General features: G+C 51.8%; 2 protein-coding genes across 2 annotated transcripts; one reads left to right on the top strand and one right to left on the bottom strand.

Annotated features, from left to right (window-relative positions):
• The first annotated feature begins 5,805 nt into the window (after positions 1-5,805).
• LOC135809916 (cGMP-dependent protein kinase 1-like) lies at positions 5,806-9,113 on the top strand. Its single transcript, XM_065323365.1, has one exon. The coding sequence runs from the start codon at positions 6,057-6,059 to the stop codon at positions 8,643-8,645; it is 2,589 nt and encodes an 862-aa protein (XP_065179437.1). The 5' UTR covers positions 5,806-6,056; the 3' UTR covers positions 8,646-9,113.
• A 5,386-nt stretch (positions 9,114-14,499) lies between these two features.
• Positions 14,500-21,923, bottom strand: LOC135810559 (mucin-19-like). Its single transcript, XM_065324050.1, has 4 exons — positions 18,392-21,923; positions 16,845-18,350; positions 15,327-16,803; positions 14,500-14,989 (listed from the first exon to the last, which is right to left on the bottom strand). The coding sequence occupies exons 1-4, from the start codon at positions 21,261-21,263 to the stop codon at positions 14,656-14,658; spliced, it is 6,189 nt and encodes a 2,062-aa protein (XP_065180122.1). The 5' UTR covers positions 21,264-21,923; the 3' UTR covers positions 14,500-14,655.
• Between the last annotated feature and the right edge of the window lie 819 nt (positions 21,924-22,742).

Here is a 22,742-nt window from a genome sequence, read left to right as displayed (position 1 = left end):
TGTCTGTCTCTATCTCTCTCTCTCTCTCTCTCTCTCTCTCTCTCTCTCTCTCTCTCTCTCTCTCTCTCTCTCTCTCTCTCTCTCTCTCTCTCTCTCTCTCTCTCTCTCTCTCTCTCTCTTTCTCTGTCTGTCTCTCTGTCTGTCTCTCTGTCTCTCTCTGTCTCTCTCTCTCTCTCTCTCTCTCAAAAATAGTTCCCTACACGAGCTTTTTGTTTACCCAGGCTATCCTATAGGACCAAAAGACCGGCGTTGTCTGGTATAAAAGTTCTCAAAAATCACGAGGTCCGCCGAAGCTCTCTGGTGTCATGATGAAAAGCCATCACTGTATCATTGATTGGTCGGAGGCCAGAGTCTGCTAGTCTCCAGAAAGTGCTCGATAAGTATAGATTATAGACCGGTTAGGAGGTCTATACAGGATATATAGACCGAGTAAAAGACCGAGGTCCCCCGAGGTCTTTTACGAGGTCTATATATCCTGTATAGACCAACTATGAGGTCTATAATCTATTTATCGTGTTCTCCACGCAATAGTTTCTCTTCATATACGACATATCCTTGTAATTCTAGTATTATACTATAGCCTATACCGCATTGTACGGCATTGCAGGATCAAGGTCATTGTTTAAACTAGGTTCAGCATCGGCAGCACAGTGGCTGGGTGGTAAGGAAGAGTAACTGAGATTCACATGGTTGTGGGTTCAAATCCCATCTTGTGTATTTCTGCTTTCTTCAAAAATTTCTTTTTCTAAGTTGGAGAGAAAATTTCTAAGTCCAAGAAATTCTAAGGAGTCAAATATAAGTAGTCAAATATATTGTGTATTTGACTAAGGGTGCGTTCTTAAATCCTCTCGGAAAAGTTGGAGACTCTCCGAAAAGTTCGAGAGCTGTTCTTATATCCTCTCCGAATTTTAGGAGGCTCTCCAAAGCTCTCCAAGCTCTCCAAGCTTCAGAGGTGGTTGAAACTTGGAGATTCCCGCGGTTTGGGATCAGCGCATGCGAACTAGGCTAAAAGCCACGTGTTGATCATGAGTGTACGCGTTTCCCTTTTCGCATACGCACAGCGCATACTATTTTCGTGGCACTCAAGATCGCGGCCCCTTTGGCGCTTCATTTTGCTTGACATCTGCAAAATATCTCCGAATTCTTCGAGACCCGTTCTTGAAGAATCCCAGTTTCTTCGACTTCTCTTTTCTTCTTCTCCTAGAAGCTAGAGAATTTAAGAACGCACCCTAAGCAGTCAAATACGCGATATATTTGACCGCTTAGGTATCAGGGAAATTAGTGGGGTCAAATACTAAGAAGGCGATAATAATATATATTATTATGTATAGGATATTGTACGGTTCCGAGGGGATTATTTTTCAAATCCCCAAGGCGCGCATCAGGCATCTATTCAAACCCGGTATTTCTATGTGTGTGCCATGTTTTTTCCCGATACCCATCATTGTTGCAACATTTCTCTTTTTTCGTATCCCGTAGTAGTCGCCATCCATCTGCTATGATTCTCCCTAAGTCTGGTACATACTTCACTCAATCCCCATTATTTTGTCTCAGTGTTGCCTGGAATAAGCTGCCAGAAGAAATCCCCCAATGTCTGACATCCGCTAGCCGATTTACTTTTGCTATGCGTAGACACTATCTGCACCACAAGTATTCTGTGCAAGGTACTTCAAAAGTACATGTATACCATTTTTTTGCAAGTAGCTTTGCTGTTCGTGTTTGTATTATTTTCATTTTTGCACCTTGTCATGTCCCTTCTTCCCTCTTTCATAACAGCCACCTTCACTTCCTTTCCCCCTTTGATAGGCATCCATTTGCCTCTGAAGAATCCTTGAAAATATAATATCAATATAATTGAAGTTGGTTGCTCCAACGAGGAGCACACGCTTCTTGCCGAACTTGACACTTGACTGACTCACGACTGCCATCCGGAGCACACCAGGAGCACGTCGCACCTTCCGCTCGGCAAACCTGAAAGAAAGCACCACTCCCTGCTCAATACACAGTGTTTCGGGGAATTCACCCCTCATCAGTTGAGCTTGAGTAGGCTGAGGAAGATTGTGCCTGAAAAGCACCACTTATATACTGCTCAGCGTTGTGAATAGCTATACTGGCTCTCAACGTCTGTTTAGCACAACTCCATGAGCGATTCTGACTCACGCTGCTACCTGGGGCTTCACGAGGTGTTTGTCGCGCTGAAAACAAAGCGTCTCTGTAAGTTTGTATCCCTGGTGATGGTTTGGCCTGGAGAGCAGTATATAAGTGGTGCTTTTCAGGCACAATCTTCCTCAGCCTACTCAAGCTCAACTGATGAGGGGTGAATTCCCCGAAACACTGTGTATTGAGCAGGGAGTGGTGCTTTCTTTCAGGTTTGCCGAGCGGAAGGTGCGACGTGCTCCTGGTGTGCTCCGGATGGCAGTCGTGAGTCAGTCAAGTGTCAAGTTCGGCAAGAAGCGTGTGCTCCTCGTTGGAGCAACCAACTTCATGACATTACCGCCAAAGTCGCAACTTCTAAGTTCGTATCAAATTACTATCAATATAATTATTGTGAAAAGAAGAAGGACAAAATGTTACGAGTTATGACTAACTGTCCACCAACGTAGCCAGATCTTATCTCTTAATTTGCTAAATCCTATATAATATGATTTTGGTCATATTTTTCAACTCAAAATGGGTGTGGCATGAGAAAAGCAAAAAGCATGTGACCAATTCTTCCTTGCTAGGTCTTAGTAGATATCGAGAGTTGAATAAGATAATTTTTTCAAACACTAACATCTCAGGCTCATCTCCTTGCCCAATATTACCAAGGCTTGTGCCCTATTTTTCGAATCCTTTATATAGGATTTGAGATTTTATTGGACCTTGTTTTATCCTTAAAACTGGTAGTTTCATGACGGCATGTGCGATATGTCGTCATGAAACCACCCCGTGCCACACCTGCAATGTTCTTCTGCACATTCACTGCTTCAGTCCTTTCCATGACAGCAGCTGAACAATAATATCCTCAAATTTCCAATTATTGCTGAAAATGGGTATTCATCAGAAATATTATCGACCTTTGAATCTAAAATGTAAACATTCATGCCTCAAACATATTTACAACTTCCATGAAAACCAGTATGTCGTTATTATTGGTCGTGATGACCAATAACAACGGCATAAAAGGCACACATTTTCAAATCCTATATATAGGATTTTCGGCCAGCAAATTAAGAGATACAGTCAGCGAGTGCGACAAAATGGCACAAAACTGACAAGGAGTACTGAGACAATCGGCGACCTGACACCTAGCTCCAACACTTCTCCAAGGCGCAAACCAACAACCTTCCAACTTGGAAGGCTCAGGTTCGGAAAGGTTCAAGAGGGGACTCACCATCCGAGTGACAATATAATTATTGTGAAATGAAGAAGGACAAAATGTTACGAGTTATAACTAACTGTCCACCAACGTAACCAGATCTTATACAGTCAACGAGTGCGACATTGTCCTTCTTCTTTTCACAATAATTTAATTGGCTCACCATCCGAGTTACAATATAATTATAAAATCAATACGGTATATCAACAAGAGAGTGAAACTCAGAGTTGTAACAAAGCTTCCAACCTCTCTCTCTTGTGTACAAGGCTCTGCCCTACATAGGTATGGAGCACTCTTCGGACAGCGAAGCACACCACTTGACTACGGTATATCAATATTATGTTTGTCAACACTAAAACCAGGCGTATGTGCTGGCAGCGTATCCTGAAAATCAGGCTTCAATTCAAAACAGGCTTCAATTCAAAACAGGCTTCTTCATGTATGAGATAGGCTATAATACAAGAATCTACGGTAAAGGAGGAACGGAACGTCTCAGCTTCCTCGGACCAAGACCATTCGACTCAGTGCCACCACTACACGACTACAGTTGGTTGATTTTAGGCTTTAAACGAAATCGGACACACTACCGGTATACTAGTACTACCGTACTGGCAATATATGTTGCCGCAGTGAGGCCATGAAGCGTTACATTGGCACATGTTTGCCGCACGCAGGGCGTTACATGCAAAGTCGCACAGGAGCCGTTACACAGGTTTCTATATTGCCGCAGTCCTTTTTTTGCTATTGCCGCATCATTTTTTTGCTTTTGCCGCATCATTTTTTCTTGTGCAGTACAAACTGCAATGAAAAGATCGCCGCACCCCGCGCCGGACGCGCGTTACGAACTCAACGAAAATTTGTCGCACTAGCCTGGTCGCGCGTTACGCCGCACCCCCCTGCGTTACGCGTTACGCGACAACATATATTGCCAGTACGATAGTATAGTACCAGTAGTGTAGTAGTAGTATAGTAGTAGTGTAGTAGTAGTGTAGTAGTAGTATAGTAGTAGTGTAGTAGTAGTGTAGTAGTAGTGTAGCAGGCGACTTTCGCGCAGATGTTGGCCAACATCTGTAGGACCTCAATATGTAGGGCGAAAAATCGGGATACGTGTATTATGAACCATGCAGGACTGAGGGAGCGGTCATGGGTTGCGGTGGTGGCCACTAATAGTTATGATTTTGTTGGCTCGAAACGAATCTGCCACTGTCCTAGATACACTCCTCCTGCCTGGTTCACACTAGGCCGTCTTTTCGGCCGATGCCACGGCACCGATTCCGACATGAAATCGGCCGATGCACTACCTATATACACACAAAATAATTTGTAGGAAACGTGTGCGACAACACCGTGCACACCGTCACCCAGCCAGTCTTCGCGTCAATTAATATTAATTTTGAGGATTTCCCGTCGATCTACGATTCGATAAACATGTAGGCCGGAAAATCGGCCTAGTGTGGGCCTGACATCACAATCACTGTCAATCAGACACTCAGGCTTCGCCTCCGCACCAGATGATCTGAGATGGTAGAGGCGACGGTTTCAAATAGGAAATAGGTTGCAAACCGGAACGGACTCAATATTCACTTTCTCTCTTGGTATTTTGATTAGAAAACATATGTCACAGTGAGACTACGATGTGTTATACTCCGAGCCAAAATTTCATGGCTCTGCGATGACCAGAAGCGCCATATCAAGCAGGTGAGTTTTTGACGTGTTGCTTCGCACTGCGACTTGAGTTTTACGACTTTCGAAAAATCAACTTCTTGTCGCAGGTAAACAGCGGCTCGCCTCTCGACAATAAAGCACCGCATACCAATGAAAACTAATGGAAGCACACACAAGGCTTATTGTTACTCTGTACTGGCCGTCGTGGAGCGATAGCAATTACCTAATTTCAGACCCAGAGTGAATTTGACGGGCACTCTAAAACGTGTCCGGTTTGGAGCCACCTCTGATTTGAACTTTTTTGAAGCGAAAAATTGGGCAACTTGGAGGCAATGGGTCAACACAAAGGAGTGGCTCAGTTCGATTGACTCTGGCCCCAGAGCAAACTTCAACATGCCAGTTTCCTTCCACAAACATATTTCGAGTGAAAAATCAACGTTGATGATCGTTTTGGGTCTATACAAATTTGGCTGTCAAAACGTTCCGGTATCGAGCCGTCTCCTCTACATGGTGTAGAGCAGGTCGAGAAAACTGTTACGACTCCCTACAGCCTAGGTGGAGAATGTAATGGCCTGTTCACGCACTGGAGTCGTGGAGACCCATAATAATGCACACGCAATTTGTGTTCAGATAATATCAGTATATCTACAGGGTGCGAACTCCGTGAGGTCAGGTGCTAGGTAGGAACCACACCTACGTAGTGCCGGTGTCTGCAGCGGTGCGCGGTAGTAATTACTCTGTACAGGTATGCCACAGTGAACAGTGGCCACTAAGGAAGGTGCGCACTCCACACCGTCCGTGCGTCGACCATGGCATGGGGCATAAGCTTCTCAATGACAACGGAGAATGGATAAAGGAGAGGCGCAGTCACAGTGCAGCCTCTTCCTTCACCTGGCTCACGCTCAACCGCTGTGGGGAGCAGGAATCGCCGTTGCGCTCGATACCCTGTAAATCTTGCCTGAGAGTCAGACTGACATGTGGAGTCAGGAGTACAAACTACCATTGACCGTTGCTGACGGAGACGATCTACGAAATGGATCTGGGCGCATATTGTCGGAATAGCCTCAGTGTGAAGTGGCTGAAGGACGAGCTCTACAAAGAAACGATTCTCAACGAGGAACTAAACGCCCGCCTGCAGCAAGCCAAGGAGCACTACAGACAGATCGGAAACAAAGTGGAACACGCGTACGAAGCTATCAAGCACATTCCGCTTCCTAAAGACAAGCAGTTGAGAGCGGAAGAGGAGAAGCTGCGAAATGAGAGGCTCAAGGAGAGATCCCAACCAACTGCTCTTTGGACGCCCTTTTCACGCAATTCCACGCCTAAAACACCAAAAGAGACATTTGAGAGCTCCGCTGATGTGCGCACGGGCTTTCAACGACGTGATCTCCCTGTGATTGTGGACGAGGCGACTGCGGCAAGGGAGGAAGCAGCGGAACAGGTGGCTGCCGCGGACACGAAGTGCGTGCACTACTCAGACTCTCAAAACAGCGAAATCGTCGAACAGTCCAAACAATGGAGAAAACGGTGCAAGGCGGCAGCAAGGCCGAAGAGGACGCCTGGCAAAGCAATGGACGAGGAGGCAGCACAGAAGGGACTTCTGAACTCAGACAAGATGAATAGCCTTGAGCCACCGCCCTTCAAAACCACTGTTGGCCCTGGGCGCCTAGTAACTCTCAACAGCTCCACAGATGGGCCTGCAGAGCAGCAGCAGCAGGAAACGCCTCAGCCGACAGTAAAGCTGTTCAGAGACTTCAGAAAGCGAGTCAGGCAGATATTTTGGCCAGCAGACGCAGCGGCTTCGAAACCCATACTTGTGAGATGTGCCAGCCGCAAGCCGAAGATGATAGCCGAAAAGAAATTCCTCTGGGATCGACTTGAGGAACCTGGCTTGCAGCAGCTGTTTGTTGGTGTGGTCAACGATGCTATCGATCGTATGGTGCGCGTACACTACCCTGATGGAGAATATATCGTTGAAGAGAATGCTGTCGCTCCTTTCCTGATCATCTTAACTGCGGGTTGTGTTGCTATCACCAGGGAAGGCAAGAGCGAAGTTCAGGAGAACACCGTTGTTCTGAAGCCACTCTTATTAAACAATGGCACACCCCATGTAGTCCACGTCAAAGCCGAGGGTGCCCAGGTCTGGGGCTTCGCACTGTCAGACCTTGATTACCGGGATCTGGCGAGGATCAGGGACCACCAGTCAGCAGATTCAGAGGTCGCGCGCCTGGAGGATATGCGAGATCTCAGCGCCAAGGTCACGCGTTACGCCCTATTCCGTCTTGCAGTCGCCGACCCCGGAATCATGGAAACGAGGTTTGATAGTGGTGCGAAGATTTGGAGAGATTTCCCACCGGCAGAAACAGTGTTCTGGATCGTGAAGGGTGCAGTGGAAATCGTCCATAGAAAGGACAAGACAAAACGCAGCCTGAGAACTTCACCGGGCTCCATCGGCCGTCACAACTGTACATATCCTTCGCATGCGATTGCAGACGGTGGTCCAGTCAGCATAATCCAGATGAACCTCCAGGCGTTCGAAATATTTCAGGAGGAGCTGAAAGCGTACAGCGAGTTGGAATCACCGCGCAAGACAACGAGAACCAGGTACGCCCATGTAACGGTAAAAGAGCTGACCTCGGACGTGGTTATCGGACAAGGGACGTTCGGCATCATCTACCTCGCCCAGCTCAATGGTCAGCTGCCCGGCCAGCACCCAGTGTTCGCCATCAAGGAGCTGGAACGCGGTGCCTCGCTAGAGAGCATGGGCAAGTATCTCAAATCGGAGTGCGTCTTCATGCTGAACTTGAATAGTGAGTACGTGGCCAGCGCCCACGGAGCATACCGTGACAATCACTGCCTCTACTACATAATGGACGCGTGCCTGGGAGGTGACCTGAACTCTTTCATGAAGTATTGCAGTGAGCACCGTCTTGGCTCACACCAAACGAAACGCTACATTGCCGGCCACATCGTGGAGGGTTTATCCTACCTGCACCGGCGCGGCGTCGTTCACCGCGACCTGAAGTGCGGCAACGTGCTTGTGCACCACGATCGCTCGGTACGCCTCACCGACTTTGGCTGTGCCAAGCGGCTGGCACCCGGTGAGTTGACTTACACCACTATGGGCACGCACGGTTACATGGCTCCCGAGGTGCTGCTTGAATCCGGACACGACGTGTCCGCCGACTACTGGTCCCTGGGCGCCGCCGTGTACTATATGAAGTGCTGGAAGCACCTGTGCGGGGTCGGCAGCGATGCTGACTTCTTCAAGCAGTGTTCCGACTTTAAGCCCCGTGACCTCCGCACGGTACTGGGCAGCGATGAGGACGGCGCCGTCACTGCTGATTTCGTCGCCTCCCTATGCCGAGTAAACCGCATGCAGCGGCTTGGCAATATCAGGTTCGGGATTCAGGAGATACGCGATCATCCCTTTTTCATGGACCTCGACTGGGAGCGACTTAGACGGCGCAATCTGCCCAAAGAATACTATGCAGATGTACCATATGGAGAGGACAATCCAACAGGCATGATTCGAGGTAAAAAGCCTGAAATAAGAAATCCTCCGGACAAATGCACCATTCAGCACGAAGCGTTCGAGTGGTTTCAGGAAATCAAGTGGTAGGGCATGTGAAGAGGCCCAATTTAACATCATTGCAGTCTTCCGGGTCCGATCACATCCAATCTAGCTTCTCTTCTTGACCTACCGGCACCCCGTCATGACCGCACTAGTTATCGTGTTTTGGACTCCAGTCGCTGCTTCTCTTTCGGTTATTGACATGTATAGAAAACATACCTGCTACCAAGGCAATCGAACACCCGTCGCTGTTCTGACGGGGGATTTCCCCACTATTTCAGTGCACTAGTAGTAGTACAGAGAATACTTCATACTGGTAGGACCAGCCACTATGTAATCATTGTGTCATCATTACATCATCATCATCACACCATGTATATCTGTGTGGTCGCCTTGTGCATACCGTCAGGCAGTTTGTAACAGCAAGGTACAGTGATGTTGCCTTGATGTAGAACTGCAACACATGTATCGGTATAACGCGTTAGACCCACGCACTTCAAATGAAAAAAAGACATCCCAGCCAGTAAAATACTGTGCCCCTCAAAGGAATCCGGGGTTGCTCCCCACATTAGCAATGCGTGCACATGCTACGAGATTGAGTTTAATAATAATAATAATAATAATCCAATCATGCGAGCCAATGCCACACCACATGCTCTACAGTCGACATTGGAAGAGAAAGCTCAAAATATTGGCAGAAGAAACTGCTCGAAGAGCAGGCAGAACCATAAAAACCTTATGGCAGGCATTTCTTCGAATCCTGCTCCATTTTTTTATTCATACTTTTATAGGTTAATCCCCACAGACGCAAGGTCTTCTTACGGGGTAGATCTACCCTAAGAATAGAAATTTGGAAGTAAAGCAGGGCGAAATAGGGATGGCGATGCAGCAGTGCGGATATCAGATGGAGCGCTCTTCCATCTGTCTGCAGCCAAATAAGAAAGAGAAAACATACCGCAGCGTGAATAAATGTGTTGAATACTTCGTCCTTTGGTGTTCTCACGTTCTGCTGATTGTGATAAAAACTGTGTGTTGAGTACAAAAATATATTATAACATAATATAACCGTTTCATGAGACTGGCAAGAAATAAGATTACTCATAACAACAGCAAAATGAAGAAAGTTAAGTAATGGTTCCATAACGTTTTCTTGTGACTTTCATCAGTGGAACGCTGTCACATAAAAATGTAATAACTAAAACACACACTTAAATTTTTATGTGACGGCGTTCTACTGATGAAAGTCACAAGAAAACGTTATGGAACTTAATTTTCTTCATGTTTGCTGTTATGAGTGAAAAATTGATATTATTAATGCCATTTTACGACTATTGTCTCCTCGTCGATTGTTTCACGAGATTGTCCGAATTTTTGGCATACCACTTTCGCTATTTTAATAATATAATATTATGCTGGTCACGGTTTGATGGTTGATATACTCCTTTTCTTTGTTTGCCTTCACTGGTCTTCTCTCCTCTGGGCTGTTGGACGAATTGGGGGCTGCTTGGATGGTCTTTTGTGATATGGACCTGATTTGTCACCGGTGCTTTCTTTGCTTGCTCTCTTCGAGCTATTCAGTCTGTGAATCACCCAACTTCACCCACTTTGTTATCGCAAACTTAATTAACACTCACCCCTTATGGTCGAAAATAACTTGATTTCACAAAAATGTTCGATTGAAATTCGCAAAAGGTCCACCCTTTCATTTCTCGAACCCAGTTTCAGTATAATCATTACTGATGAAATGGATCACGACCACATTGAGCGACAGGATGTTATCATGTTGGGGTTCCCCGCTAGGGTCCAGCGGATAATGCCGGCATTATATTCGGCATTATACGACTATCCGAGCATCAGAGCTTTATGCATCTAATATTGACTGAGTACGAGGTCAATAGGAAATAAAAGCCGAGTAAAAGACCGAGGCGAAGCCGAGGTCTTTTACGAGGTTTTATTTCCTATACTGACCAAGTACGAAGTCAATATTAGATTTATCACGACAAACAGTCCGTATTTCAAATTCCAGAACGATAACCTCATGAATCCCGGTTTTATGATTGCACAACCGTTGCACCACCACCTACTCGTGCAGTGACAATGCTGCACTAGGCACCGTTCAACTGCGCAACCCCTAAAAATAGTAAGCAGTCAAATATAAGCAGTCAATATAGCCCTAAGGAGTGAAATATGCAGGAATATTTGACTGCTTAGGTATAGCGAAAATCAATGGGAGTCAATACTAAGGGAGTGATAAGGAGCATAAGAAAGGAACAAAACGAGCATTATGTGATGTTTGAGCGGCATAACGAGTTTCATAGTGGATAATATCGGGAAATCCCAGGTTGTTGGCAACAATCGGGTACAATCATGATCATGAGATGTTGTCTTATGATTGGTTTTGCCATGAAACTTCTCAGTAACAACGAAACAGCCCTATTGTACTCCTTTTGTGTACCTCTTGCGTACTACGCTCCGCCTTTTCCGGGCATTTGAGCACTATGCATTGTACCGCCGCATGACTTTGTGATTGTGTAAAACACGTCGTAACACCTTTAGCACTAACGCTACATAAATATTGCTACATGAAAACGTTATGATTGTATAGATGTGGTCAGGTAAATGTATACAAGCCATATGCGAAGCATGCCCAACAAATCCGGAGAAATTATTAACGAGGTTTCTTTTACTTTTAGAATAATGGAGAGCTATGGAGGAGACATACGCGAAGTGAATATCAAACAGACGAAGAAGAGGCTCTGGCGCTAGCATCTCTAGCGATACTGAAGTAGACACTGATGCCTTGCTAAATTTGAACCAGAATGAAGGAGCCGCTATAAACAGAAAGAGCTCGTTCCAAAAGAATCGCCTTTGCCGAGTTCAGCTCAGGAGGCTCGAAAAGAACTAGAATTTCTCATGGACTCAGTACCAAGTCGATTGCTCAGCAGCGCCTGTCTTACTTTCCTGATGAAGCACGTACAGTTAGTTGTGGATGGTTGTAATGCCAGGCCTACAGTCAAGTGCTATCAGAAAGGAAGAGTATTGTGGCAAGCCATACGTCTACACACCATCTCAAGGAGAAGATGAGAGCACAAGCAAAGGATGTAGAGTGGCAAAATAACTTCTGACCACGTGCTTTCAGGATTTCCGCAAATGGGAGGGCTCTCCATCTGAGATCGGATCTCAGGAGCTGGCCTCACGTCTGGTGTTTCAGATGAAGACATTATTCACAGAGTGGACGCAGTGACAGCTTGTCTGCAGGCAGGAATACTATTTGTCAAGATTAACTTCATCCCAACAATGAATGACTACCTGCAATAATGGTTTCATCTCTCACTACATGGATAATTAGGGGAGGGATTTGATACACCGACTATTCTGACACAACCCTGCATCAAAGTTGGAATGGAGAGCAATCTATGGAGAAGCGATCATGTCTTATAGTGCTAAGAAGCATAATTTCCTGGAAGTTTGACAATGTGAAGACCTTCTTCCATTTTGTCCCAAACCAAGAGCATTATATCCCTTGCTGAAGCATTATAATAAGCATTATAAGGCAGTTTTTGGAGCATTATGGTTAGCATTATACGAACATTTTCGGAGCATTATTCGCTGGACCCTGTTCCCCGCTTGCTAGTTTGTACGTGAAATGTGCAGTTGCAGTGCTAGGGAGGGCTGTGTTGCACCTGCCTGTATGGATTCACAAAAAGCGGGAGTTTCGAAGTCTGAAGAAAAATTAATGTTCAGCAGTCGCTGCTGGGGTGGTAGCTACACTGTAATCGTATTGGTAGAGTATCGCTGGCCATCAGAGAGGGTCCCTGGTTCGAGTCCTGGGTGGTGACAAGTCAGTTTTTTCTTCGGACTTTTCCTTCCGTTTGCAACTTTCTCTCACACTATTGAATACATTGAGCAATTTCATTTTTCAATGGAAAAAGGATGCCTTTCGTGGACGTAGCTTGGATGTAAATCCAATGATTACAACGAGAGAGCTTGGAAGCTCAGGGCTCTGCACTATGCTGTCTTGCCTAGCTCATCATGCATGTCATTAGAACTGATGGAACTTTCTTTTTGGCCCCAACTTCGTTGCGGTCTTATAGTGTTTTACGTCGAAAATGACGGCTTTAATACCCAACCATAACATCACGAACTGATCGGCTACATCATTGTATTGCCAAAAGTTTCCATCTGTTCGGATAACATGCATGACGAGCTAGGCAAAAAAGCATAGCGTAGGGCCCTGAGCGAAATAAATAAACGTTCTCTTTGCATTAGAGGGAAATACGACACCGTCCGTCTACCACCTTGATGACCTGGGCAAAAAAGCGTAGTGATGTTATAAATTTTTCATTTCTCCTATTCTTTTTCAAGACATCACTTGGGATTCGAACCCGCACTATCGCCCTGCATCCATTCCCCCGATACACTTCGCATACATACTCATTCTTCCAAGTTGCTTCACATTAAGATCTTGCATTTGACAGTCCTATTTGAATATTGTGGCTAACTGTGACCCAGCTGGAGGCATGTGAGCATGTGACCAGACGAAATTCGAAAGGTTCCACAAAACTAATTATGCTGCTTGATTCTTGTTGCAAGTTCGGCCACAGATACTGAGAAAGAGATCTTGTTAATCTGTGGCATGATGCATGGCATGAAATTAAGCACAAAGGTGCATGCTGCTCTATACACATGGGTGCATGGCACATTTTCCTTGTACGAGATTGAGTTATGGCAAAATGAAATTAATAACACTGAATAGGCAAAATCGCCCGCAATAGCCAGTATACTAGTGTAACCAATAACCCTATACCCTATAGACTTTACTTAGTCACTTCTAGAACCAGCATGCAGTACTTCAACGAGCAGCTCTCTCATCCTCAGTAGCGGTTACATCCTCGTCCCACCTGAGGGACCCACTGTCCGCAGACTCCGTTGAATTCTTCTACTTTGCTGACATCATGGCTTTCCAGACCGTGGATAATTTGGTGGGTGGTGTCCCCCTGCCATTGTTTCTCGGTAAGTTCGGACTTTACCCGGTGCCCATGACGCTCATCCACGTGCAGGCAAGGCTGGCCACTCTTGTCATAGCGAGTTTGTGACAGATTCTTGCCCCATGTAGCAGCTTAACGGCAACCTTGCGAACACATTGGCAGGCCAGGGAGCCCCAGCCTGGTGGCCCCGACCATTTTGGACGGAACCGGAGGAGCAGTTTTACGGACATGACTCACTACGCTCAGGCCGTCTTCACTTTGTTGTTGAGGCTCGTACGTCCTGTCTACTGAGAAGATGAAGCACAGACCACGGAGCGCCATCACCAAGATGGACCAGCCATTTTCACTCTTGATCACAAACGGGTTGGTGGGCCTGAAAACGTGCGAGATGTGATTCAGCGTCGGTGTGACTTGCGATCGCTTGTTGAAGTAGTCGATACCGTTGAATTTCAGCACTGCATTCTCCATGTTGTAGACCTCAATCCGCTTCAGTCGTTGAGCCCGAGGGCAGAAGAATAAGGCGATGCCATCATCAACCAAATTCAGCACCATGTCATCTTGGAGTGGAGTCTGGGCATTGTAGATACACTCATTGTGTATGATCGTAGCCTGGTTCTTCAATATGCCCTGGCTTTGCAGTAGCGGACAGTGAGAATGTTTCGTCCTGGCTTTGCAGTAGAGGGCAGTGATGCTGTTTTGTCTTGGCTTTGCAGTAGCGGACAGTGAGGCTGTTTCGTCCTGGCTTTGCAGTAGAGGGCAGTGATGCCGTTTTGTCCTGGTTTGCATACACATACACAGCACACTTACATCTACATCTTCCTGTATAGCCGTAATCCCTAGAGTAGATGCTTCACCATGACTGAGCAGCAACAGGTGCCAGTGGCATGCTTTCCTCCTAGTCATCATCGCCTAAACTGGCCGACAACGCTTGCTGACTCAGCTCAGCTTTCTCCTTCTTGAATGAAATGACTCTGTCATGGAAACCTCGCTTCTCTTGCACCATTTTGAAGACAGGTGCTTTGGCAGTGCCATAACTTAAAAAATTATGGTTGACGGCAGCTTGAACTCCTTCAACTGCACCAGGAAATCCAGACGACCAAACTCACAGTTGTCCACTTGTGTTCAAAACAGGCTGCTAGGTTGTGTAACTCTGGTTTGCAGTAGTGGCCGGTGATGCTGTGTCGCCCTGGCTTGCGGAGTTGACGTCGGAGTTGACGGCGGATTTGACAACGGATTTGACAACGGAGTTGACAACGGAGTTGCCATTGGAGTTGACATTGAAGTTGACGTCGGAGTTGACGTCGAAGTTGACGTCCGAGTTCGGAGTTGACATCGGAGTTGATATCGGAGTTGACGTCGGAGTTGACGTCAGAGTTAACATTGGAGTTAACATCGGAGTTGAGTTGTCATAGGAGTTGACAGCGGTGTTGACCTTGGCTTCCAGTGATGATGCCTTTCGTCCTGGCTTTCAGCAGCATGTCTTGACGCTGTTCTGCTGGCTTGCACTTGCAGGAGCGGGCATTGATGCGATGTAGTCTGTGCTGTCGGATTGTATCAGAATTGATATCTTACTTAGTAACATCTTGTACCAGCAGTACTTAGACGAACAGCTCTCCCATCCTCAGTAGCCACTACATTCTCGTCCCACCTGATGAGCCCACGACCCGGAGACTCAATCGCATTCTTCTTCATTTAAATCGACGTTAAAATATCTGATCTTACAATATCTCAGCCTTGTCACCCTGGCTTGCAGAAGCGGGCCCGTGATGCCGTGTCCCCCTGGCTTGCAGTAGCGGGCTGTGATGCCGGAGCACCCTGGCTCGCAGAAGCGGTCCATAATGCCGTGTTACACTGCCTTGCAGTAGTGGCCAGTGATGCCGTGTCGCCCTGGCTTGCAGTGGTGGCAGGTGATGCTGTGTCGTCCTGGCTTGCAGTAGCGGCCGGTGATGCCGTGTAGCCCTGGCTTGCAGTAGCGGCCGGTGATGCCGTGTCGGCCTGGCTTGCAGGAGCGGCCGGTGATGCCGTGTCGTCCTGGCTTGTAGAAGCGGCCGGCAATGCCGTGTCACCCTGACTTGCAGTAGCTGCCCGTGATGCTGTGTCGCCCTTGCTTGCAGTGGCGGCCAGTGATGCCGGGTCGCCCCGGCTTGCAGTAGCGGCCGGTGATACCGAGTCGCCCTGGCATGCAGAAGCGGCCGGTGATGCCGTGTCCCCCTGGCTTGCAGTAGCTGCCCGTGATGCCGTGTCGCCCTGGCTGGCAGTGGCGGCCAGTGATGCCGGGTCGCCCTGGCTTGCAGTAGCGGCCGGTGATACCGTGTCGCCCTGGCATGCAGAAGCGGCCGGTGATGCCGTGTCCCCCTGGCTTGCAGTAGCGGCCGGTGGTGCCGTGTCGCCCTGGCCTGCAGGAGCAGCCGGTGATGGCGTGTCGCCCTGGCTTGTACTAGCGGCCGGTGAAGCCGTGTCGCCCTGGCTTGGAGTAGCGGCCGGTGGTGCCGTGTCGTCCTGGCTTGCAGTAGTGGCCGGTGATGCCGTGTCATCCTGGCTTGCAGTAGCGGCCGGTGGTGCTGTGTCGCCCTGGCTTGCAGAAGCAGCCGGTGATGGCGTGTCACCCTGGCTTGCACTAGCGGCCGGTGAAGCCGTGTCGCCCTGGCCTGCAGTAGCGCCCGGTGATGCCGTGTCACCCTGGCTCGCGGAAGCGGCCGCTGATGCCGGGTCGTCCTGGCTTGCAGTAGCGGCCGGTGATGCCGTGTCGCTCTGGCCTGCAGTAGCGGCCGCCGATGCCGTGTCGCCCTGGCCTTCAGTACAAGCCGGTGATGCCGTGTCGCCCCGGCCTGCAGTAGCGGAAGGTAAGGCCGTGTCGCCCTGGCTTGCAGTCGCGGCCGTTGGTGCCGTGTCGCTCTGGCTTGCAGTTGCGGCCGGTGATGCCGTGTCGCCCTGGCTTGCAGAAGTGGCCGGTCGTGTCGTGTCACCCTGGCCTGCCGTAGCGGCCGGTGGCGCCGTGTCACCCTGGCTTGCAGTAGCGGCCGGTGATGCCGTGTCGCCCTGGCTTGCAGTAGTGGCCGGTGATGCCGTGTCGCCCTGGCTTGCAGTAGCGGCCGGTGAGGCGCGTCGCCTTAGCTTGCAGTAGCGGCCGGTGATGCCGTGTAGCCCTGGCTTGCAGTAGCGGCCGGTGATGCCGTGTCGGCCTGGCTTGCAGGAGCGGCCGGTGATGCCGTGTCGTCCTGGCTTGTAGAAGCGGCCGGCAATGCCGTGTCACCCTGACTTGCAGTAGCTGCCCGTGATGCCGTGTCGCCCTTGCTTGCAGTGGCGGCCAGTGATGCCGGGTCGCCCCGGCTTGCAGTAGCGGCCGGTGATACCGAGTCGCCCTGGCATGCAGAAGCGGCCGGTGATGCCGTGTCGCCCTGGCTAGCAGTGGCGGCCAGTGGTGCCGTGTCCCCCTGGCTTGCAGTAGCGGCCGGTGGTGCTGTGTCGCCCTGGCTTGCAGTAGCAGCCGGTGATGGCGTGTCACCCTGGCTTGCACTAGCGGCCGGTGAAGCCGTGTCGCCCTGGCCTGCAGTAGCGGCCGGTGGTCCCGTGTCGTCCTGGCTTGCAGTAGTGGCCGGTGATGCCGTGTCATCCTGGCTTGCAGTAGCGGCCGGTGGTGCCATGTCGCCCTGGCTTGCAGTAGCAGCCGGTGATGGCGTGTCGCCCTGGCTTGCACTAGCGGCCGGTGAAGCCGTGTCGCCCTGGCTTGCACTAGCGGCCGGTGATGCCGTGTCGCCCTGGCTTGCAGTAGTGGCCGGTGATGCCGTGTCACCCTGACTTGCTGTAGTGGCCGACGATGCCGTGTCACCCTGGCATGCAGTAGCAGCCGGTGATGCCGTGTCACCCTGGCTTTCAGCAGTGGCCGGTGATGCCGTGTCGCCCTGGCTTGCAGTAGCAGCCGTTGATGCCGTGTCGCCTTGGCTTGCAGTAGCAGCCGGTGATTCCGTGTCACCCTGGCTTGCAGAAGCGGCCGGTGATGCCGTGTCGCCCTGGCTTGCAGTAGCGGCCAGTGATGGCGTGTCGCCCTGGCCTGCAGTAGCGGCCGATGATGCCGTGTTGCCCTGGCTTGCAGTAGTAGCCGGTGATGCCGTGTCGCCCTGGCTTGCAGTAGCGGCCGGTGATGCCATGTCGCCCTGGCTTGCAGTAGCGGCCGGTGATGACGTGTCAACCTGGCTTGCAGAAGCGGCCGGTGATGCCGTGTGGCCCTGGCCTGCATTAGCGGCCGGTGAAGCCGTGTCGCCCTGGCCTGCAGTATCGGCCGGTGATACCGTGTCGCCCTGGCCTCGACTAGCGGCCGGTGATGCCGTGTCACCCTGGCTTGCAGTAGCGGTCGATGATATCGTGTCACCCTGGCTTGCAGTAGTGGCCGGTTGTGCCGTGTCATCCTGGCCTGCAGTAGCGGCCGGTGGTGCCGTGTCACCCTGGCTTGCAGTAGCGGCCGGTGATGCCGTGTCGCCCTGGCTTGCAGTAGTGGCCGGTGATGTTGTGTCGCCCTGGTTTGCAGTAGTGGCCGGTGAGGCGTGTCGCCTTAGCTTGCAGTAGCGGCCTGTGATGCCGTGTCGCCCTGGCTTGCAGTAGCGGTCGGTGATGCCGTGTCGGCCTGGCTTGCAGGAGCGGCTGGTGATGTCGTGTCGTCCTGGCTTGTAGTAGCGGCCGGCAATGCCGTGTGACCCTGACTTGCAGTAGCTGCCTGTGATGCCGTGTCGCCCTGGCTTGCAGTGGCGGCCAGTGATGCCGGGTCGCCCTGGCTTGCAGTAGCGGCCGGTGATACCGTGTCGCCCTAGCCTGCATTAGAGGCCGGTGATGCCGTGTCGCCCTGGCTAGCAGTGGCGGCCAGTGGTGCAGTGTCACCCTGGCTTGCAGTAGCGACCGGTGGTGCCGTGTCGCCCTGGCTTGCACTAGCCGCCGGTGAAGTTGTGTCGCCCTGGCCTGCAGTAGCGGCCGGTGGTGCCGCGTCGTCCTGGCTTGCAGTAGTGGCCGGTGATGGCGTGTCATCCTGGCTTGCAGTAGCGGCCGGTGGTGCCGTGTCGCCCTGGCTTGCAGTAGCAGCCGGTGATGCCGTGTCGCCCTGGCTTGCACTAGCGGCCGGTGAAGCCGTGTCGCCCTGGCCTGCAGTAGCGGCCGGTGATGCCGTGTTGCCCTGGCTTGCAGTAGTGGCCGGTGATGCCGTGTTACCCTGATTTGCAGTAGTAGCCGACGATGCCGTGTCACCCTGGCATGCAGTAGCAGCCGGTGATGTCGTGTCACCCTCGCTTTCAGCAGTGGCCGGTGATGCCGTGTCGCCCTGGCTTGCACTAGCAGCCGTTGATGCCGTGTCGCCTTGGCTTGCAGTAGCAGCCAATGATTCTGTGTCACCCTGGCTTGCAGAAGCGGCCGGTGATGCTGTGTCGCCCTGGCTTGCAGTAGCGGCCGGTGATGGCGTGTCGCCCTGGCCTGCAGTAGCGGCCGATGATGCCGGGTTGCCCTGGCTTGCAGTAGTAGCCGGTGATGCCGTGTCGCCCTGGCTTGCAGCAGCGACCGGTGATGCCATGTCGCCCTGGCTTGCAGTAGCGGCCGGTGATGACGTGTCACCCTGGCTTGCAGAAGCGGCCGGTGATGCCGTGTCGCCCTGGCCTGCATTAGCGGCCGGTGATGCCGTGTCACCCTGGCCTGCAGTAGCAGCCAGTGATACCGTGTCGCCCTGGCCTGCAGTATCGGCCGGTGATGCCGTGTCGCCCTGGCCTCCACTAGCGGCCGGTGATGCCGTGTCACCCTGGCTTGCAGTAGCGGTCGATGATATCGTGTCACCCTGGCTTGCAGTAGTGGCCGTTGATGCCGCGTCGCCCTGGCTTGGAGTAGCGGCCGGTGATGCCGTTTTGCTCTGGCTTGTAGTAGTGGCCGGTGATGCCGTGTCGCCCTGGCTTGGAGTAGCGGCCGGTGATGCCGTGTCGCCCTGGCCTGCAGTAGCGGCCGGTGATGCCGTGTCGCCCTGGCTTGCAGTAGTGGCCGGTGATGCCGTGTCACCCTGACTTGCAGTAGTGGCCGTTGATGCCGCGTCGCCCTGGCTTGGAGTAGCGGCCGGTGATGCCGTTTTGCCCTGGCTTGTAGTAGCAGCCAGTGATACCGTGTCGCCCTGGCCTGCAGTATCGGCCGGTGATGCCGTGTCGCCCTGGCCTCCACTAGCGGCCGGTGATGCCGTGTGACCCTGGCTTGGAGTAGCGGCCGGTGATGCCGTGTCGCCCTGGCCTGCAGTAGCGGCCGGTGATGCCGTGTCGCCCTGGCTTGCAGTAGTGGCCGGTGATGCCGTGTCACCCTGACTTGCAGTAGTGGCCGTTTTGCATTTGTTGTTTTGATGGCTTGCAGTAGCGGTCGATGATATCGTGTCACCCTGGCTTGCAGTAGTGGCCGTTGATGCCGCGTCGCCCTGGCTTGGAGTAGCGGCCGGTGATGCCGTTTTGCCCTGGCTTGTAGTAGTGGCCGGTGATGCCGTGTCGCCCTGGCTCGCACTAGCGGCCGGTGATGCCGTGTCGCCCTGGCCTCCACTAGCGGCCGGTGATGCCGTGTCGCCCTGGCTTGCAGTAGTGGCCGGTGATGCCGTGTCACCCTGACTTGCAGTAGTGGCCGACGATGCCGTGTCACCCTGGCATGCAGTAGCAGCCGGTGATGCCGTGTCACCCTGGCTTTCAGCAGTGGCCGGTGATGCCGTGTCGCCCTGGCTTGCAGTAGCGGCCGTTGATGCCGTGTCGCCTTGGCTTGCAGTAGCAGCTGGTGATTCCGTGTCACCCTGGCTTGCAGAAGCGGCCGGTGATGCCGTGTCGCCCTGGCTTGCAGTAGCGGCCGGTGATGGCGTGTCGCCCTGGCCTGCAGTAGCGGCCGGTGATGCCGTGTCGCCCTGGCCTGCAGTAGCGGCCGGTGATGCCGTGTCGCCCTGGCTTGCAGTAGCGGCCGGTGAAGCCGTGTCACCCTGGCCTGCAGTAGCGGCCGGTGATGCCGTGTTGCCCTGGCTTGCAGTAGTGGCCGGTGATGCCGTGTCGCCCTGGCTTGCAGTAGCGGCCGGTGATGCCATGTCGCCCTGGCTTGCAGTAGCGGCCGGTGATGACGTGTCAACCTGGCTTGCATAAGCGGCCGGTGATGCCGTGTCGCCCTGGCCTGCATTAGCGGCCGGTGATACCGTGTCGCCCTGGCCTGCAGTATCGGCCGGTGATACCGTGTCGCCCTGGCCTCCACTAGCGGCCGGTGATGCCGTGTCACCCTGGCTTGCAGTAGCGGTCGATGATATCGTGTCACCCTGGCTTGCAGTAGTGGCGGTTGATGCCGTGTCGCCCTGGCTTGCAGTAGCGGCCGGTGATGCCGTTTTGCCCTGGCTTGCAGTAGTGGCCGGTGATGCCGTGTCGCCCTGGCTTGCAGTAGCGGCCGGTGATGCCGTGTCTCCCTGGCTTGCAGAAGTGGCCAGTGATGCCGTGTCACCCTGACTTGCAGTAGTTGCCGGTGGTGCCGTGTCACCCGGGCATGCAGTAGCAACCGGTGATGCCGTGTCACGCTGGCTTTCAGCAGTGGCGGGTGATGCCGTGTCGCCCTGGCTTGCAGTAGCGGCCGTTGATGCCGTGTCGCCCTGGCTTGCAGAAGCAGCCGGTGATTCCGTGTCACCCTGGCTTGCAGTAGCGGCCGGTAATGCCATGTCGCCCTGGCTTGCAGTAGTGGCCGTTGATGCCGTGTCGCCCTGGCTTGCAGTAGCGGCCGGTGATGCCGTGTCGCCCTGGCTTGCAGTAGTGGCCGGTGATGCCGTGTCGCCCGGGCTTGCAGTAGTGGCCGGTGATGCCGTGTCGCCTTGGCTTGCAGTAGCGGCCGGTGATGGCGTGTCACCCTGGCTTGCAGTAGCGGCCGGTGATGCCGTGTCGCCCTGGCTAGCAGTAGTGGACGGTGATGCCGTGTCACCCTGGCTTGCAGTAGCTGCCGGTGTGTGTGGTGTGTGTGGTGTGCGTGGTTTGTGTGGTGTGTGTGATACTTGTGGTGTGTGTGATGTGTGTGGTGAGTGTGTTGTGGGTGGTGTGTGTGGTGTGTGTGTGGTGTGTTTGGTGTGGGTGTTGATTTTCGTGTGTGTGGTGTGTGTTGTGGGTGGTGAGTGTGGTGTGGGTGGTGTTTGTGGTGTGGGTGGTATGTGTGGTGTGTGTGGATAGAGTGTGTGTGTTGTATGTGGTGTGGCTGTTGTGTGTGGTGTGTCGCCCTGGCTTGTAGTAGTGGCCGGTGACGTTGTGTCACCAGTGGTGGCCGGTGATGCCGTGTCACCCTGGCTTGCAGTGGCGGCCGATGCAGTGTCAACCTGGCTTGCAGTAGTGGTTGATCAGATCCTTCCAGATACGTATTAATTGAGCCGCCACTCTATCCATTGGTTAGCCGAAACCTATCCCACAAGGCAGTGGGTGCAGTGAGGTAGCTGCTTTTCCCCAGTTGGATGAGCACTTGCTCAATGCCCCTGACTGGTGCGAATATTGACCTCCGCCAACACCCCTACAAGCTCCTCTGGAACCCAGAGCAAGAACAAACTGGTTTTCAGGCGCCAGAAACTCGCCTTTCAGACCTCCAGGATTTTGTGAAAACACTCCCGCCACGTGAAGGCACCTGGTCGGTCTTTGATTGAGAGGAAGCTCTATTTTGCGCTTGGCCATATGCAGCATTTCAACAGGAGTGGGCGCTCATCTCCATCTCCCACTGCAGCCATTCTCAATCCAATTTGGGAGCACGACGAAGCTAAATCCTCTTTAGATTCGTCACCCTCATTGTCATCTTCATTCGCCATCTTATCGGCTGGTCTGTGTGCATAGCATGATTTGCAGGACAAATCAATAACGAAAATCTAATTCTAATGAATAAACGAATATTTAAACACACGGCGAGGAGACAATAATTTTATTGATTGCGGTTATCGAATAAACGAAAAGTTAAAATTAGTTAAAATTTGAAGTGTTTATGTACAAAACGATGTGTACATGTACAGTCATTTGCCGGCTTTGACGGACAGAATTCGTTAGCATTTCACTTCGCTAGCCAACAAAAATCCGGAGTTCGTTCACTTTAATCAACGTAAAAACATCTGGTCTTACAATATTTCTGCCTTGTCACCCTGGCTTGCAGTAGCGGTCAGTAATGCTGGGTCGCC

Source organism: Sycon ciliatum, chromosome 2 (genome assembly GCF_964019385.1).
Source record: "Sycon ciliatum chromosome 2, ocSycCili1.1, whole genome shotgun sequence".
In the NCBI taxonomy this organism is placed as follows: domain Eukaryota; kingdom Metazoa; phylum Porifera; class Calcarea; order Leucosolenida; family Sycettidae; genus Sycon; species Sycon ciliatum.
This window is presented reverse-complemented; position numbering and strand designations above follow the sequence as displayed.

Excerpts from the sequence above, each read along its gene's own strand:
- LOC135809916 (XM_065323365.1), top strand. The coding sequence starts at position 6,057 with ATGGATCTGGGCGCATATTGTCGGAATAGCCTCAGTGTGAAGTGGCTG.
- LOC135810559 (XM_065324050.1), bottom strand. The coding sequence starts at position 21,263 with ATGGCATTACCGGCCGCTACTGCAAGCCAGGGTGACACGGAATCACCG. Across the intron at positions 16,804-16,844 it reads ATCACGGGCAGCTACTGCAA|GACGACACGGCATCACCGGC; the intron begins GTCAGGGTGACA and ends TCTACAAGCCAG. Across the intron at positions 14,990-15,326 it reads GCCCGCTTCTGCAAGCCAGG|ACTCAACTCCGATGTTAACT; the intron begins GTGACAAGGCTG and ends ACTCCTATGACA.